Below are 15,369 nucleotides of genomic sequence, written 5' to 3' on the forward strand. Positions count from 1 at the left end.
GGCGCAGAAAGAACAGTCTTTGTTGTCCTTTTTTAATGATGTTTTTGATGTTAGCTGTCCATTTGAGATCTTGCGATATGATAGAACCTAGAAATTTGAAGGTTTCTACTGTTGATACTGTGTTGTCAAGTATTGTGAGAGGTGGAAGTATGGAAGGGTTTTACCTAAAGTCTACCACCATTTCTACGGTTTTGAGTATGTTCAGTTCCAGATTGTTTTGGTTGCACCACAAGGCTAGTCGTTCGACCTCTCGTCTATATGCGGATTCGTCATTGTCTCGAATGAGACCAATCACTGTTGTGTCATCTGCGAACTTCAGTAGCTTAACAGATGGATCATTGGAGATGCAGTCATTGGTATACAGAGAGAAGAGAAATGGGGAGAGCACACAGCCTTGGGGGGCCCCTGTGCTAATTGTACAGGTATTTGATGTGATCTTGCTTAGCTTCACCTGCTGCTTCCTGTTTGTTAGGAAGCTTGTGATCCACTTACAAGTCTGTTCCGGTACCTGTAGCTGGTTTAGCTTAGTTAGAAGAATGTCTGGAATGATGGTATTGAATGCTGAACTAAAGTCTACAAGAGGACCCTTGCATAGGTCTTTGGAGACTCAAGATGTTGTAGGATGTAGTGCAGAGCCATATTAACAGCATCATCTGTTGATCTATTTGCTCGGTATGCAAATTGCAAGGGGTCTAAGAGCGGATTCGTGATGGTTTTCAGGTAGGAAAGCACTAGCCTTTCAAAGGTTTTCATGACTACAGATGTTAGAGCAACTGGTCTGTAGTCATTCAGTTCCTTGATGGTGGGCTTCTTCGGCACTGGGATGATGGTAGAGCGTTTGAAGCAAGAAGGAACATAGCACATCTCTAGTGATTTATTGAAAATATGGGTGAAGATGGGGGCCAATTGGTCAGCACAGACTTTTAAGCAAGAAGGAGTTATCTTGTCTGGGCCTGGAGCTTTTCCTGGCTTTTGTCTGTGAAATAGGTCCTGCACTTCCTTTTCTGTGATCACTAGGGGTTGTGAACCCAATGAAATGGGGTTAGTTGTAGGAGACTTGGCTGTTGTTGGTGTGTCTGAGATGGGGGTTATGGAGATAGGTGGCTGTAGTTTCCTTTCAAACCTGCAGTAAAACTCATTCAGGTCATCTGCCAGTTGTTGATTACCTTCAGCCTGGGAAGGAGGTTTGCCATAGCCGGTGATGAAAGATGAAAGCTGTAGGCTTCATCCCATAATTGGGTAGACCAGATTGCTGTGATAGACCGGAGGAAAAAATACACTTGTTGTTTAGTTGTTAAATTGTGTCTGACTCTTTGTGACCTCATGGCCCATTGCAAAGCAGGTCCCCTTGTCCTCCACTGTCTCCCAAGTTTGCCCAAATTCATGCTTATTGCATCAATGACACCATCTAACCATCTCATCCTCTGCCGTCCCATTCTCCTTTCAACCTTCTATCTTTCCCAACATCGCGGGTTTTTTCCTAATGAATACTCTCTTCTCATTGGGTGGCCAAGGTTTCAGCTTCAGTTTCTGCTGTCCCAAAGGGCAGTCAGGGTTTTGATTTTCTTTAGGATTGGCTGATTTGATCTCCTTGCAGTTCATAGAATTAAATTACGACTATTTGAATAAAGGGCTTGAATTCAAACTACTAGTTCCAGTTAGTTTCCACCAATTCCTGTCAGACATAAATGATGCAACTGACTTAGCTGGATATAACTCCCTGATTTCAAGTATCCAGAAAAGGCCCCCCTTTTCAAAGCAATGATATAAGTGTGTGTTTCCATGTGCCCAAACTATTGTATTTCTTGAGTAACCCAGTGCATTAATTGACTCCTATATTGTGTATAAGTCTGCTCCCGAGTCACTGACCGATGTAATGTAGAATTAGCTTACTCACTGGTAAACCACCCTTCAGAGTTTCAATTAGATATCTTTCTCACTAACTTTTCCATGCCAGGAATTCGATCTGTTTACTATAGAAGTGAAGCTCTATTGACTTAAATCTAAATAAGGGCTCTATATTGCAGGGAACTTGAATACTAAAACCTCTGGTTATGCTGCTGAAAATGCCTTTTGGACTAGTAGAAAGTATTTGTTTAGATACCTCCTCCCACTCGGTGTCTACCAGACACCCTGCCCCCACCTGGCTCTGATTTTAAAAAAATAAAAGTATCTTCTAGCATCTTTTTTTATTTACAAAAAGACCTTTGGGGCAGGTATAGAGAGAAATAAAACAGTGGTTTATATACAAGACTTATATATATATATATATATATACATACACGTGGTAGGCACATACCAGGCAAGCAATCAATCTTCAACTCTACATGGAGAACTACAATGCAGATAGAACACAACTGAGGAGAGTGGTACATGAGGAGAGAGAGAGAGACGCCCTCTCATGGCCTCCCTTATATAGACATCTTGTCTTAAAGTGGCAATAACCCTGCCAACTCATCCTCAGTCTTAAAGCGGCAGTAACCCTGCTGACTCATTCTGGTCCACTGCGTTACAGTGGCTGGTCAGCTTTAAATCATCATTACCCTGACAAACCATGTTACTACTTAACAACTGCAGTGATTCACTTAGCAACTGTGGTGAGAAAGGTCGTAAAATGGGGCAAAACGCATTCAAATATCTCAATTTAGCAAGAAATTTTATGGCTGCCCAGCTTCTTAGCACCATTGTAGTCTTAACCTTCTTGAATTTGTGGTATTCTATTGAAAAACCATACCAATTGATGGGTCTTTTCTTCAGAAGGCCCAGAGATAGTTGCAATATTGGAACAATATATATTCTGGAGGATGGTGTGGGCATGTACGCTCCCAAAACCACATTCCATTTGGCATAGGGGTGGTAAAAGAAAATGCACAAAATACTTTGTATCCTTATTTGCAAAATTAAATTAAGCTGTGCCTACTTATAAGGTGGGAGATACAGTATAAAATTAACTTTTTGTTCTAAAACATTTTTCCCTCTGTCTTTCCGCCAACGTGCAGTAAGAATAATATTAGACTGGTAGCCAACAGATGAGCCCAATAAATAATGGTACTTCTTCACTTTTTTCCAAAGAAACTCAGTTTGCCATGAAATAATTGGAAGGGGCACAAGTAAATGGCACCTATCATTCTTTATTCCATACACCCTGGAGTTGACATGTTGCTTTTGATGTATGACTTAACATATTCTTGTACATAAGGAAACAAATGAAAATGTCATGGACATAATTACTGGTACCCCTAACTTAATATTTTGGAGCACAACCCTTTGTGGCAATAACTACAATTGAGCACTTTCTGATGCTCTGAATAAGGTCCCTATACTTCTCAACTGGTCATTCGTCCCTCTCTTCCTGTGCAAACTGCTCCAGATGTCTTAGATCACGGGTGTCAAACTCGTGGCGTCATGTTGCCGTCACGTGGTGTTTGCGATGTTCCCCCCTCCCCCTTCGCGGAGCTGGGGTGGGCGTGGCCTGCGTGTGACGCATTCGGCCTGTGGGTTGCCATTTTGACACCCCTGTCTTACATGCCTTCTTTCTCCCAACTGTGACTGTCAGCGTTTTCTGTAGATGTTTTATTGGATTCAAGTCAGGACTTATCGCAGACCTCAGGTTAGAACAAAAGCAGAAATGATTTGTTTTCAGCCATTCTTGGGTTCTCGTAGAAGATATACTGCCTATTTTGAATCATTATCCTGTTGACTTGAGACATTTGGCATTATGGTCAGTTCCAGAATGCCTTGATAATCTGGCTTTTTTTGTGCTTGCACAGATTCAAGGCACCCAGTGCAGGAGACAGCAAAGCAACCCAAAAGATTATGGAACCCCTTCAATGTTTCACTGCAGTGATAGCGCTCTTCTTCTTTAAAAACATCATTTGTTTTCTTCCGTGAATATGAGAACTGCTCTAATTTATCAAAGGGAGTCTCGTTTTGTTTCATTGTCTTCCGGAATGACTGTGGTTTGTCAACGTGCACTTTGGCAAATTCCAGTCTGGCTTTTGTTTGTGTCTGACTTTCAGAAGTGGGATCTTTTACTGTGGAGGCCTTTGTCAGTGGCAGATAGTGCAAATTGTTGTACTTTGATCTTAGTAGTCAGACAGGATTTGATTTGAAGTTTTCCTGGGCCCAAAGGTGCTTTTTCAGGAGGCAACTGGACTTTCTTATTTTTTTGTTTTTCTTTTGAAGACGTTTCGCTTGTCATCCAAGAAGCTTCTTCAGCTCTGATAGGATAATGAGGAATGGAAGGATTTATACCCCTTGTGAACAGCTGGTCATTTGCATCCTTTTAAAGGGTCACTGAAGCACTTGGAGGTTTATCTGTATCCTCAGGGTCACCTGAGTCAGTGCTCCTGGTTCCTGTAGTCTGCAATTTTTCCTCTGAAAATCCATTTCTATTCCCACACCATTCAAAGGGTGTTCATCCCAAATTGTATAGCTAAAAGTCTGTAGAGATTTTCAGTCATCCAGGTCCCAAAGGTGCTTTTTCAGAAGGCAATTGGACTTTCTTGGTTTGTTTGTTTGTTTTTTGAAAGTTTTTCTTGGATTTTTTCCCCACCATTTGAACTCTTCTGTCCAATGTGGGGTTAGTTTTCCTCTTGTGGCTCACCCAGGCAGGTTGTCTATAGTCCTATGGACTTTCAATTTCTTGATAATATTAGTAACTGTGGTCCCATGAAAAACTTTGAAGAGGGATTTGTAGCCTTTATCTTTATCAAGCTTGGTTGTGTTGGTTGTTACCTTCTTCTGTTCATTCTCAGCCAACGTTTGGCTTTTCTTTCTCTTTGTCCATGTTCACTTTGCTTCATATGATGACACATCATTTGCAATTGTGCAAAATTACGTAATTGTGATTGCATGGCAGAAAGATTTATGAATGCAGACAAAAGTATTGGTAGTCCTCCGCTTTTCCCACCAGCTCCCAATTTGCAGTGAAATACAAACACAATTAAATGGCCTCCACCATTCTTTATTCCAGTGTTTTTCAACCTTAGCCACTTTAAGATGGGAGGACTTCAATTCTCAGAATTGCCCTGGGAAGCTGCTGGCTGGGGAATTCTGGGAGTTGAAGACCATGCATCTTAAAATGGCCAAGGTTGAGAAACATTGCTTTATTCCATTCCATTGTCCATAGAGCAGAAATTTTGCATTTGATGTATGTATTCTTGTAAATAATAAAACAAACGAAAATGGCTTGGACATAACTATTGGTACCTCTTAGAATTAAAATACATTATTGGATGAGTTCTCAAGCGGACCTGTTCACTTTAATTAGCGTCACAGGTATCTTCAAGCTCATAATCAGTCACTCAACCCATCTGAATAGAGTGAAGTATTCACTCAGGGCATTTTGCTTAATTGTATGTAATTTTAAATGAAAGGTGGAAAACTTGAACTTTGGCATGGAATTTAAAAATTGATTGTAACTTAGTTATATGAAAAGATCAGGAATGAAATGCTCCCGGTTCTGACTGGATTTGGTGATCTGGTAGCGATCTTGCCCATTGGTTCGGCGATCTGGTAGTGATTCGGCGCCTGGGTGTCATTACTTCCTGGTTTTAACCAGGAAGTAATGTGTTTTTTACCTTCTGTGCATGTGTGCAAAGATTTTGTGCATGCGCAGAAGGTCTGCCTGCACATGTGACGCGCATAGCGTGTGCACTTCCATTCCATTCTATTCTATTTTCTATTTCTATTTAATTTGATTTTTATACCGCCCTTCTCCCGAAGGACTCAGGGCGGTGTACAGGCAAAATAAAAACAACAATACAAATATACACAATTTAAATACCCTTAAAAAACTTATTCAAAATTAGCCTGATGTTAAAAATCATCGTCAATTAAAACCCCATTTAAAATTGGTAAAATTCCCTTTTAAAATCCAATTAAGCCAGCCCCGCGCGAATAAAAAGATGGGTCTTCAGTTCGCGACGGAATGTCCGAAGGTCAGGTATTTGACGTAAACCAGGGGGAAGCTCGTTCCAGAGAGTGGGAGCCCCCACAGAGAAGGCCCTTCCCCTGGGGGCCGCCAGCCGACATTGTTTGGCGGACGGCACCCTGAGAAGTCCCTCTCTATGGGAGCGTACGGGTCGGTGGGAGGCATGTGGTAACAGCAGGCGGTCCCGTAAGTACCCAGGTCCTAAGCCATGGAGCGCTTTAAAGGTCGTAACCAACACCTTAAAGTGCACTCGAAAGGCCACAGGCAGCCAGTGCAGTCTGCGCAGGAGCGGTGTTACATGGGAGCTACGTGTAGCTCTCTCTATCACCCGCGCAGCTGCATTCTGGACTAACTGAAGCCTCCGAGTGCACTTCAAGAGCCCATGTAGAGAGCATTACAGTAATCCAAGCGAGAGGTAACGAGCGCATGAGTGACTGTGCATAAGGCATCCCGATCAAGGAAGGGGCGCAACTGCCGGACCAGGCGAACCTGGTAGAAGGCCCTCCTGGAGACGGCCGTCAAATGATCTTCAAACGACAGCCGATCATCCAGGAGGACGCCTAAGTTGCGCACCCTATCCTTTGGGGCCAATAACTGCCTCCGACAGCCAGCTGCGGCTGCAGCTGACTGAATCGGGATGCCGGCATCCACAGCCACTCCGTCTTGGAGGATTAAGCTTGAGCCTGTTTCTCCCCATCCAGACCCGTCGGCTTCCAAACACCGGGACAGCACTTCAACAACTTCATTGGGGTGGCCCGGGGTGGAGAAGTACAGCTGAGTATCATCAGCGTACTGCTGGTATCTCACCCCGAAACCACTGATGATCTCACCCAACGGCTTCATGTAGATGTTGAACAACAGGGGCGAGAGAATCGACCCCTGCGGGACCCCACAAGTGAGGCCCCTCGCGGTCGACCTCTGCCCCCCCGTCAACACCGTCTGCGTCCGGTCGGAGAGATAGGAGGAGAACCACCGATATACGGTGCCTCCCACTCCCAATCCCCCCAGCCGGCGCAGCAAGATACCATGGTCGATGGTATCGAACGCCGCCGAGAGGTCTAATAGGACCAGGGCAGAGGAATAACCCCTGTCCCTGGCCCTCCAGAGATCATCCACCATTACTTCCAAACCAGTAAGGAAAGTAAGTAGATTTCACCCCTGGAAAAGATGTAAGCTATTGGCTTCTTTCAAGGCTGGTTGAATCTGAGATCCAGTTCAGGGATGGTTGAAGGAAAGATAAGAGATCTGTTTTCATAGTGATGGACAAGCTGTAAGTCAGATGCCAGAATAAGCAGATAACAATAGAATAGAATAGAATAGAATTTTTTATTGGCCAAGTGTGATTGGACACACAAGGAATTTGTCTTGGTGCATATGCTTTCAGTGTACATAAAAGAAAAGATACGTTCATCAAGGTACAACATTTACAACACAATTGATGATCAATATATCAATATAAATCATAAGGATTGCCAGCAACAAGTTATAGTCATACAGTCATAAGTGGAAAGAGATTGGCGATGGGAAATATGAAACGATTAATAGTAGTGCAGATTCAGTAAATAGTCTGACAGTGTTGAGGGAATTATTTGTTTAGCAGAGTGATGGCCTTCGGGAAAAAACTGTTCTTTTGTCTAGTTGTTCTGGTGTGCAGTGCTCTATAGCGTCGTTTTGAGGGTAGGAGTTGAAACAGTTTATGTCCAGGATGCGAGAGATCTGCAAATATTTTCACGGCCCTCTTCTTGATTCGTGCAGTATACAGGTCCTCAATGGAAGGCAAGTTGGTATCAATTATTTTTTCTGCAGTTCTAATTATCCTCTGAAGTCTGTGTTTTTCTTGTTGGGTTGCAGAACCGAACCAGACAGTTATAGAGGTGCAAATGACAGACTCAATAATTCCTCTGTAGAATTGGATCAGCAGCTCCTTGGGCAGTTTGAGTTTATTGAGTTGGCGCAGAAAGAACATTCTTTGTTGTCCTTTTTTAATGATGTTTTTGATGTTAGCTGTCCATTTGAGATTTTGCGAAGGAGTCTCAATAAAATCCAGAAATTGATTAAGTCAGTTTGCCTTCATTATCTAAAATTCTGGCCAGGAAAAGGAAGGAATCAGTTCTAGGCTTACTGTACTTTGAATAGGTCAGCAGTCCAAAATAAAGAAACGCGGCTGCATATTTTACTGTATTTACAGATAGTTACATGTAGTTCTGTAATTAAGCTAGTACTGCATATACACTGGAACATTGCTTGAGTCTGGTGAGCTTCAGCTTTATTTAAGACAGGCACTGATTATTTTGGAGAGGTATTTTGGGAGCTGGCGTTTTACCAGACCTCAAAACACCTTTCCAACACCTTCTGTGCAACCTCACTTATGGGGGATTTTGTAAACCATCTGAAATGCCCAAACTGGAACATAACTGCCAGGAAAATCTCGTCAGGCCATGGCATAAACACATCTAGCTAGCTCTCATTTTCAGTTGTTTAAATGTAGGAATGTTACCAGGTGTGGCGTTAGTTGACAGCCTCCATCCTAGGACGTTAATTTTTACTGTGAAGCTCTTCAATGTAGGATCTAGCTTTCTTCTTCTCTAGCTTCTTATAGAGCAGGGGTGTCAAAGTTGATTTCATTTGAGGGCAGCATTAGGGTTGTGTTTGACCTCAGGGGCCCGGGGTGGGCGTGGCTGGGGTGAGCATGGCCAGCTCAACATCACTAATGTCGGCTCCTGTGGTGGCCCAAGCGAGCTCTGTTTCCGGCTGTGACGGCTTCCTGCAACCCTCTGCCAGTGAAAACGGAGCTCGGGAATACCACACGAAGCCCTCCTGAGCTCCGTTGTCGCTGGCAGAGGCACCGCGGGCTGGTCCTTCGCTGTTTCCAGGGTGGCACTGCGGGCCAGATCTAAGCACCCCGCGGGCCTTGAGTTTGACATCCCTGCTGTAGAGTCTGGCATGCTTGAAAGTTGGAGCTGGCAATCTTTTGAGATCTGCAGCACATTTGGAACTGCTAGTTGGAGCAGTCTCACCGAATACCTGACCTCTTATTTTCTAACCATGTAAAGAATTCCAGAAGCATGGCTGTTTCCAGAGAAGAGCTTTTTATTCTGGAAGAGGGCAATTTCACAGTGACTGACTGACAGACAGACAGACAGATAAAATATATTTTAATAATAAAGCAGGGCAGGCTGGAATGGCGGAAGAGATGGGCCTATGGGGATATTGATTCCTGTCAGCCCTCTTGCTATCACTAGTGGGTTAAGTTCTTCCTTCAGGGCCATACAGGGTTCCCATCTGCTCCACAGCCTGCTCAATGACCATAATGTAAATTGCCCTTTGGTTTATTTTATTTTCGGATCATTTCCTAATGCGGCGTTCCTCAACCTTGAGGAAGCCAGTTGAAGAGGTATGGACTTTAACTTGCAGAATTCCCCAGCCAGCTGGGGGAATCCTGGGTGTTGAAGTCCACACATCTTAAAATGGTCAAGATTATGAAATACAGCCCTTATATGACAAGAATTGGAAGACCATTGGTTTTTAAATATGTTACAGTTGTTGTTCATAAATCACTGATTTTTGAATTTTTATTCAACTACTATAGCTAGTTTCTTGATAAATTTTGGCAATAGGTATCTGGAAACTAAGACACACTCTTCCCATAAATGGTCATTGAATGCCATTCTGAGCATTTGGTTATGATTCTCCAAAGCATAAGAAAAATTGTGACATCAACAAATCCTTCCAGCTTTGCTAATCAGATACCAAATGTTTTAAGTGGTCCAGGTATCAGGTTTTTTTTTTTTTAAATGATAGTGTTGAGCATATAAAGGATGTTTTCTAATTGGTAGAATGCCTCTGTGTGTTTGTTACGTTTTATGTGTAAATGGATTATTTCTTACGTCAAAGGCAAGATTGTAGCTTTAATATTTTGTTTCCTTTACACACTTTGTTGCTGAGTTTATCTGACATGTGCACATGTTATACCTAAAGATTATACAGGTACAGGAATGCTAAAAGTTTTCTATTAAAGTCACCTTGAGATAAAAGCTAAGGAAAACATTACTGATATAGCAGTTTTAATTTTTATGCTAGCTGGAACATCAAGTAGCAGCTAATTTAAGGTCCTATGGAAAATAGCTTTTCTTTTTCAGAGGTGCATGCGTTCTAATTTGTTAACTGAGAGATGCTCTAACTGTTAAATCTATATGCCTTTTATGTCCATTTTTAAATGTAACATTAAAAATATTAGGTCAAGGTTTAGATTCAATTGCTTTTTTGAGTACATTTGATGTAGAAAAACACTTGAGTGGAGTTTCTTAAAGCAGTGTTTCTCTGCCTCAGGAATTCTAAGTTGTGTGAACTTCATCTCACAGAGTTTCAAGGTTAAAACACAAATTAAAATGAAGGAAAGCTGTGGAGTGAATGGTAAGATGGAAGGTGAACTTTACAAAGCAAGAAACCCATGCATTATTTCTGGTTTTGGTTTGTTTTAATGTGACCTAACAGGGGTAGGGCCTCTATATGGCATCCCCAAAGCTCCCTATGATGGCTACTGCTGAAAATTGGCACCGTTCTGAAGCAGGGAAAAAACAGCCACAGCCTTACCAAAACTCTCCCACCTTAGCCAGGAAAAAATCCCCAGTTTGGTCTATTGGCTAAAGCACCAGGCTAGAAAAAAAGAAACTCTGAGTTCAAGCCCCAGCTTAGCCATGAAAACCAGCTGGGTGACTTTGGGCAGTCACACTCTCTCAGCCCAACAAACCTCACAGGATTGTTGTCGTCGGGAAAGTAGAAGGAGGAAGGTGTGTTGGACACTGTATGTTTGCTGCCTTGAGTTATTTATAAAAATAATAAAGGTGGGAAATGAATAAATATGGGGCAGGCCTACTCCCTTTGCATTATTGCCCTTATCTTCCCAATAGTCCGTGAGCTATTATTTAGAAGCCTGGCTATGAAAATTGCAGATAATTACCAGAGGGCAGCAAAACAAAAAATCAGAAAATTCTTTTTTCTTCTATCTTGTGGATATTTCCAGTTTTTCATGGACTAGAATTTACCTCAGCCGTTCAAAGGGTGCTCACACCTGAAATTCAGGATTCTCAAGTTGTGTGTGCATGAGCTCCCATACATGCTGACAAGACAGAATTTGCTAATTAGCAGTAGCTGCACTTCAACTATGTGCTAAAAGTGGAATGGCATAACTTGGTTGTTTGACAAACATCATCCAAAAGTACCAGAACTGGATCCATTGAGAGATAGTTCAGATTAAAGTTGAACTCATGAAAGGAATGAATCAGGGTGAAATGCTACCAGTTCGGCCAGGTTCGGCCGAACTGGTACTAATAATTACTACCGTTCGCCTGAACCGGTAGTAAGAAAATGCTTAAAAAAGTATGACAATCAGCTGTGCTGCGTATTCGTTGGAACTTTTAAAAAACTTTTTAAAGCATTTTTTTTACTACCTATTCGCCCAAACCCGTAGTAAAAAAATGTTTTAAAAGGTTTTTAAAAAGTTCTGAAGATCAGCTGTGCGACAATCAGCTGTGCCGGGCAATGTTGGAACTTTTTTTTAGCATTTTTTTGTACTACCAATGAGCTGTGATATAATCAGCTGTGCCTGATTGACTGTGAGGTTCCTGCTTGTTGCAGTGGCCATTTTGTTTGAAGTCCAGCTGCTTTTGCATTAGTGTGTGAATCAGTTGTACAGCCACACCCACCTGGTCACATGACCCCCAAACCACGCCCACCCAGGCACATGCCCACCAAGCCATGCCCACCAAGCCAGAACCAGTAGGGAAAATTTTTTAATTACACACTGGAATGAATCAGGAACGAATGAATCAGTGAAGACTTTCTAGTGCTAGTCATTATTTGATGTAATGTGCATGTATATGATCAAATCACCAAAAACAGGGTGAAAAGTGGCGTGTTAATAACTTTCTTAAGTAATATACATGCGCACTGCTCCAGTTGACTTGTTATTTGTGTGTGTGTGTGTTTTGTGAATTTGGTACGTGGCAACCTGGTGATGGTAGAGAACACGTGGAGTGGATAGATTAAAAGATATATTAGAAAGCATCCTTGAAGAATGAGCACCATCCATCCATATGTTTTCTCGTTAGTTTAAAAAATATGTGAATTTATTAATTAATTTACACTTTGGTGTACTTTTCCAGAGGTTTTTTTTTATGTGTGTGTGTGTGTGAAATGTGTGTTTGTCCATAATTTTGTTTGTAGAGGGGGTATAGGGTATGCATTTTGCTTGTCTCTGTGTCTTTGTGAAGCGATGGGTGGAAATGAGCTGGATTAAGGCTAAAGAAGAGTTTTGATTTATTGTATTGCTATGCACACAGGAAAATTCCCATAGGGATAATAAAAACAGCAAAGACAGCTGGGAATTTGCTAATTTGGTGCTAGCTCATTGGAAAAATAAAATTTGGCACAGAATTAACAGTTGATGACGATCCTGGACAAGTAATCAGATAGTGCTTCCTTATCTAAAATTGGGGATGGGGTTGTATTAAAGACAACTTCCCTCTGTATGTTTGCATGTAATCAGGACTGTCAGCTTTGGCCCAGCATTGAACTCTCAAGGCCGTTATTATCTCTCTCACACAAACCAGAGAATGGTCTGTTCAATTTTGCTCTAGGGATTCATTTAATCTTCCAGCCACCAAACATAAACATTTACTAGAATAGACAGTGAAATCAAAAGAATGCATTTCACCAGAGGTAGCAATTTGAGGCAGATACAAAAATTATGTCATTTCACTTTGAGAGTTGGAGTATTGGGGTCATCATTCTGTCGCAATATTTTTCCTCGTCTTATGTATAGTGTTGCTCTGTTTTTCATAGCGAGTTTGGGCAAAAAGACTATCTTAAATCATTTTTACAACTAAGATTGCCGTGGCCTTCCTGTCCCAAGGCTTTTTAAAACTGCTGTAAATTTCATTTATACAGCAAATTGAGGCAGAAAAAGGGGAGAATTAAAGTTTCTGAAGCACCATTGAAGTCTGATGCTTTCCAATAATTTTAGGTTCCATGCTGAGAGCTGCCATAAATTGCAAGGGCATCCAGAAAAGAGTTCAAATCTGCAAGAGGGTTACAGTCCAAGCCCAGCCAATTTGTTAGTGTTTCACAGACATACATATGGTTGTTTTAATGCATGTAATGATTTTATGCATCTGGAAGAAAGCTATTTTGCAGATATATTTCATTTCTTTTTATTATATCATCACCGTCATCACATAGTGTAGCAAAAGCATCCACAATAAATTATTAAAATGAAATAAAATGCCGAGAGTAAAAATTAAAGTTGGATTAAAAAGTGCAAGTTTCTAGGTTCTGTGATCTCCAAGGACTTGAAATGGATACCTAACGTTAGAACCATCATTTGAAAGGCACAACAAAGAATATTCTTCCTGTGTCCAATCAGAAAGCTTAGATTGCCTAAGAGTCTGCTGAAAGCTTGGATTGGCCAAGGATCTGCGACAACAAGTAGTTGTCGTCGGGCAGTGGTTAGAATACAGTATTGCAGGCTAATTCGGCTCACTGCCAGGAGTTCGATTCTGACCAGCTCAAGGATGACTTAGCCTTTCAACCTTCCGAGGTTGGTAGAATGCAAACCCAGATTGTTCGGGGCAATATGCTGACTCTGTAAACTGTTTAGAGTAAGTAGTCATTGAGTTTGCCATTTGTACCTCAATAACTGTTGAGGTACATAACAATAACTTATTTTGGCAACAAAACAAGAGAGATACAGACCAATAGTTAGGACTGTAGTTAGGACCAACAGTTAGGACTGCAGAAAAAACAGTTGCAACCAGCCTGCCTCCCATTGAGGATCTGTATAATGCACAAACTGGAAAGAGGGCTGAGAAAATATCTTTAGATCCCTCCCATCTTGTACGTAATCTACTTTAACTTCTCCCCTCAGGATGCCACTATAGGGCACTGCATGCCAAAACTGTTTTTTTTTCCTTCATTTTTTTCGGTGCTGTTGTAACGGTCACTAAAAGAATGGTTGTAAATTGATGACTACATGCAGTGATAAAGGTGTGAGCTTGGGCCTGGATGTAAATATCCAGGTTTAAGTCTACACTTAGGATATAAATTTCCTGGAGAACTTTTGACTGGATTTCTCTCTTTCTCTCGTTCAGTGCAACCTACTTTGTAATGCTGTTGTAAAGATAGGAGAAAATATTTTATTTATTTATTTCGTTTGTCAAACATGTACAAGACAGCAGGTATAGGTATAAACATAAACAAAGGAAGTGAATAGAAATAAATGGGGACAATAAGACAGGGATGGTAGGTGTGCTTATGCACGCCCCCTTTATGGACCTCTTAGGATTGGGGTGAGGTCCACGGTAGATAATTTGAGGTTGAAGCTGTGAGGGTTTGAGGATGTAACAATGGAGCCTGGAATTGTAACAACAATTCCAGTCATTGACCACTCTGTAGCTGAAGTCAAATTTTCTGCAATTGAGTTTGGAGCAGTTTACCTTGAGTTTGTATTGATAGTTTGCCCGTGTATTATTGCAGTTGAAGCTGAAGAAGTCGTTGATAGGTAAGACATTGTAGCAGACAATTTTGTGTACTATGCTTAGATCGGACCGCAGGCGGCGCAGTTCCAGATTCTCCAAGCCCAAAATTTCAAATCTAGTGGCATAAGGGATTCGGTTCCTTGAGGAAATCTTTAAAAAAAACAAATAAGTAATAAATAAAATGTATAACACTTTTTAAATTTCTCTCCCCAGGCCCCCCCTCAATCTGCTATACTTCCAGTACTCCTGTGCAGGTACTGGAAGGCACTGACTATCCTCATACAGATCCTCATCTGTTTGGCAATAGGCAAGATGGTTCCCCATTAATGGTAGAAGCGGTCAATAATATTGAAGGTAAGTTTTTTCCTCTTCAGCTCTAGTTTGGTTTTCTGCCAGCCGTGTCTTGGATTTCAATTTTTTCACCATGTTGTCATTGGCCACGCAGGCTGTGGGGGGATGGGAGTTTTATTGCATCGCATCAAATGCTTCAGCTGCTTCATAGAATCATAGGGCTGGAAGGGATCTTAGAGCTCTTCTAGTCCAACCCCTTGCCCAAGGCAGGAGTCCAGTGGTGGGATTCAACCGGTTTGGGCTGGTTCAGGTGAACCAGTAGTTAAATTACTGGCTAACCCACCCCCCTTCCAGGAGTCCTCATGCGCCCCATTTTGGCTACCAGGTAAGTGCAGGGAGGCCTACTAGGCCCAAAATGGGGCACGGGGTGTGGTGCGGTGCGCCCCCCACTCCGGTGCCTCTTTTTGCTCCCAGGATGCTTCAGGGAGGCCTACTAGGCCAAAAATGGCACCGGGGGGGGATGGCACACATTCCCCCCCCCGCAGCCTGTTTTTGCTCCCAGGGGGGTGCAGGAGGCTGAGTGCTGCCTGTCACACCCCCTGACCACGC

The 15,369-nt window shown here is 42.1% G+C and overlaps 1 protein-coding gene across 4 annotated transcripts in view; it reads left to right on the forward strand.

Annotated features, from left to right (window-relative positions):
- The window catches only part of AMOTL1 (angiomotin like 1), a 118,329-nt gene that overhangs the window by 53,046 nt on the left and 49,914 nt on the right, over nucleotides 1-15,369 (forward strand). For all 4 annotated transcript variants that reach the window (XM_058184902.1, XM_058184901.1, XM_058184903.1 and 1 more), the window contains one exon: nucleotides 14,683-14,823. In XM_058184902.1, the coding sequence (XP_058040885.1) occupies nucleotides 14,683-14,823 (141 nt within the window). The remainder of the gene's footprint in view (nucleotides 1-14,682; nucleotides 14,824-15,369) is intronic.

This window comes from Ahaetulla prasina, chromosome 5 (assembly GCF_028640845.1).
Source record: "Ahaetulla prasina isolate Xishuangbanna chromosome 5, ASM2864084v1, whole genome shotgun sequence".
Taxonomy (NCBI): Eukaryota; Metazoa; Chordata; class Lepidosauria; order Squamata; family Colubridae; genus Ahaetulla; species Ahaetulla prasina.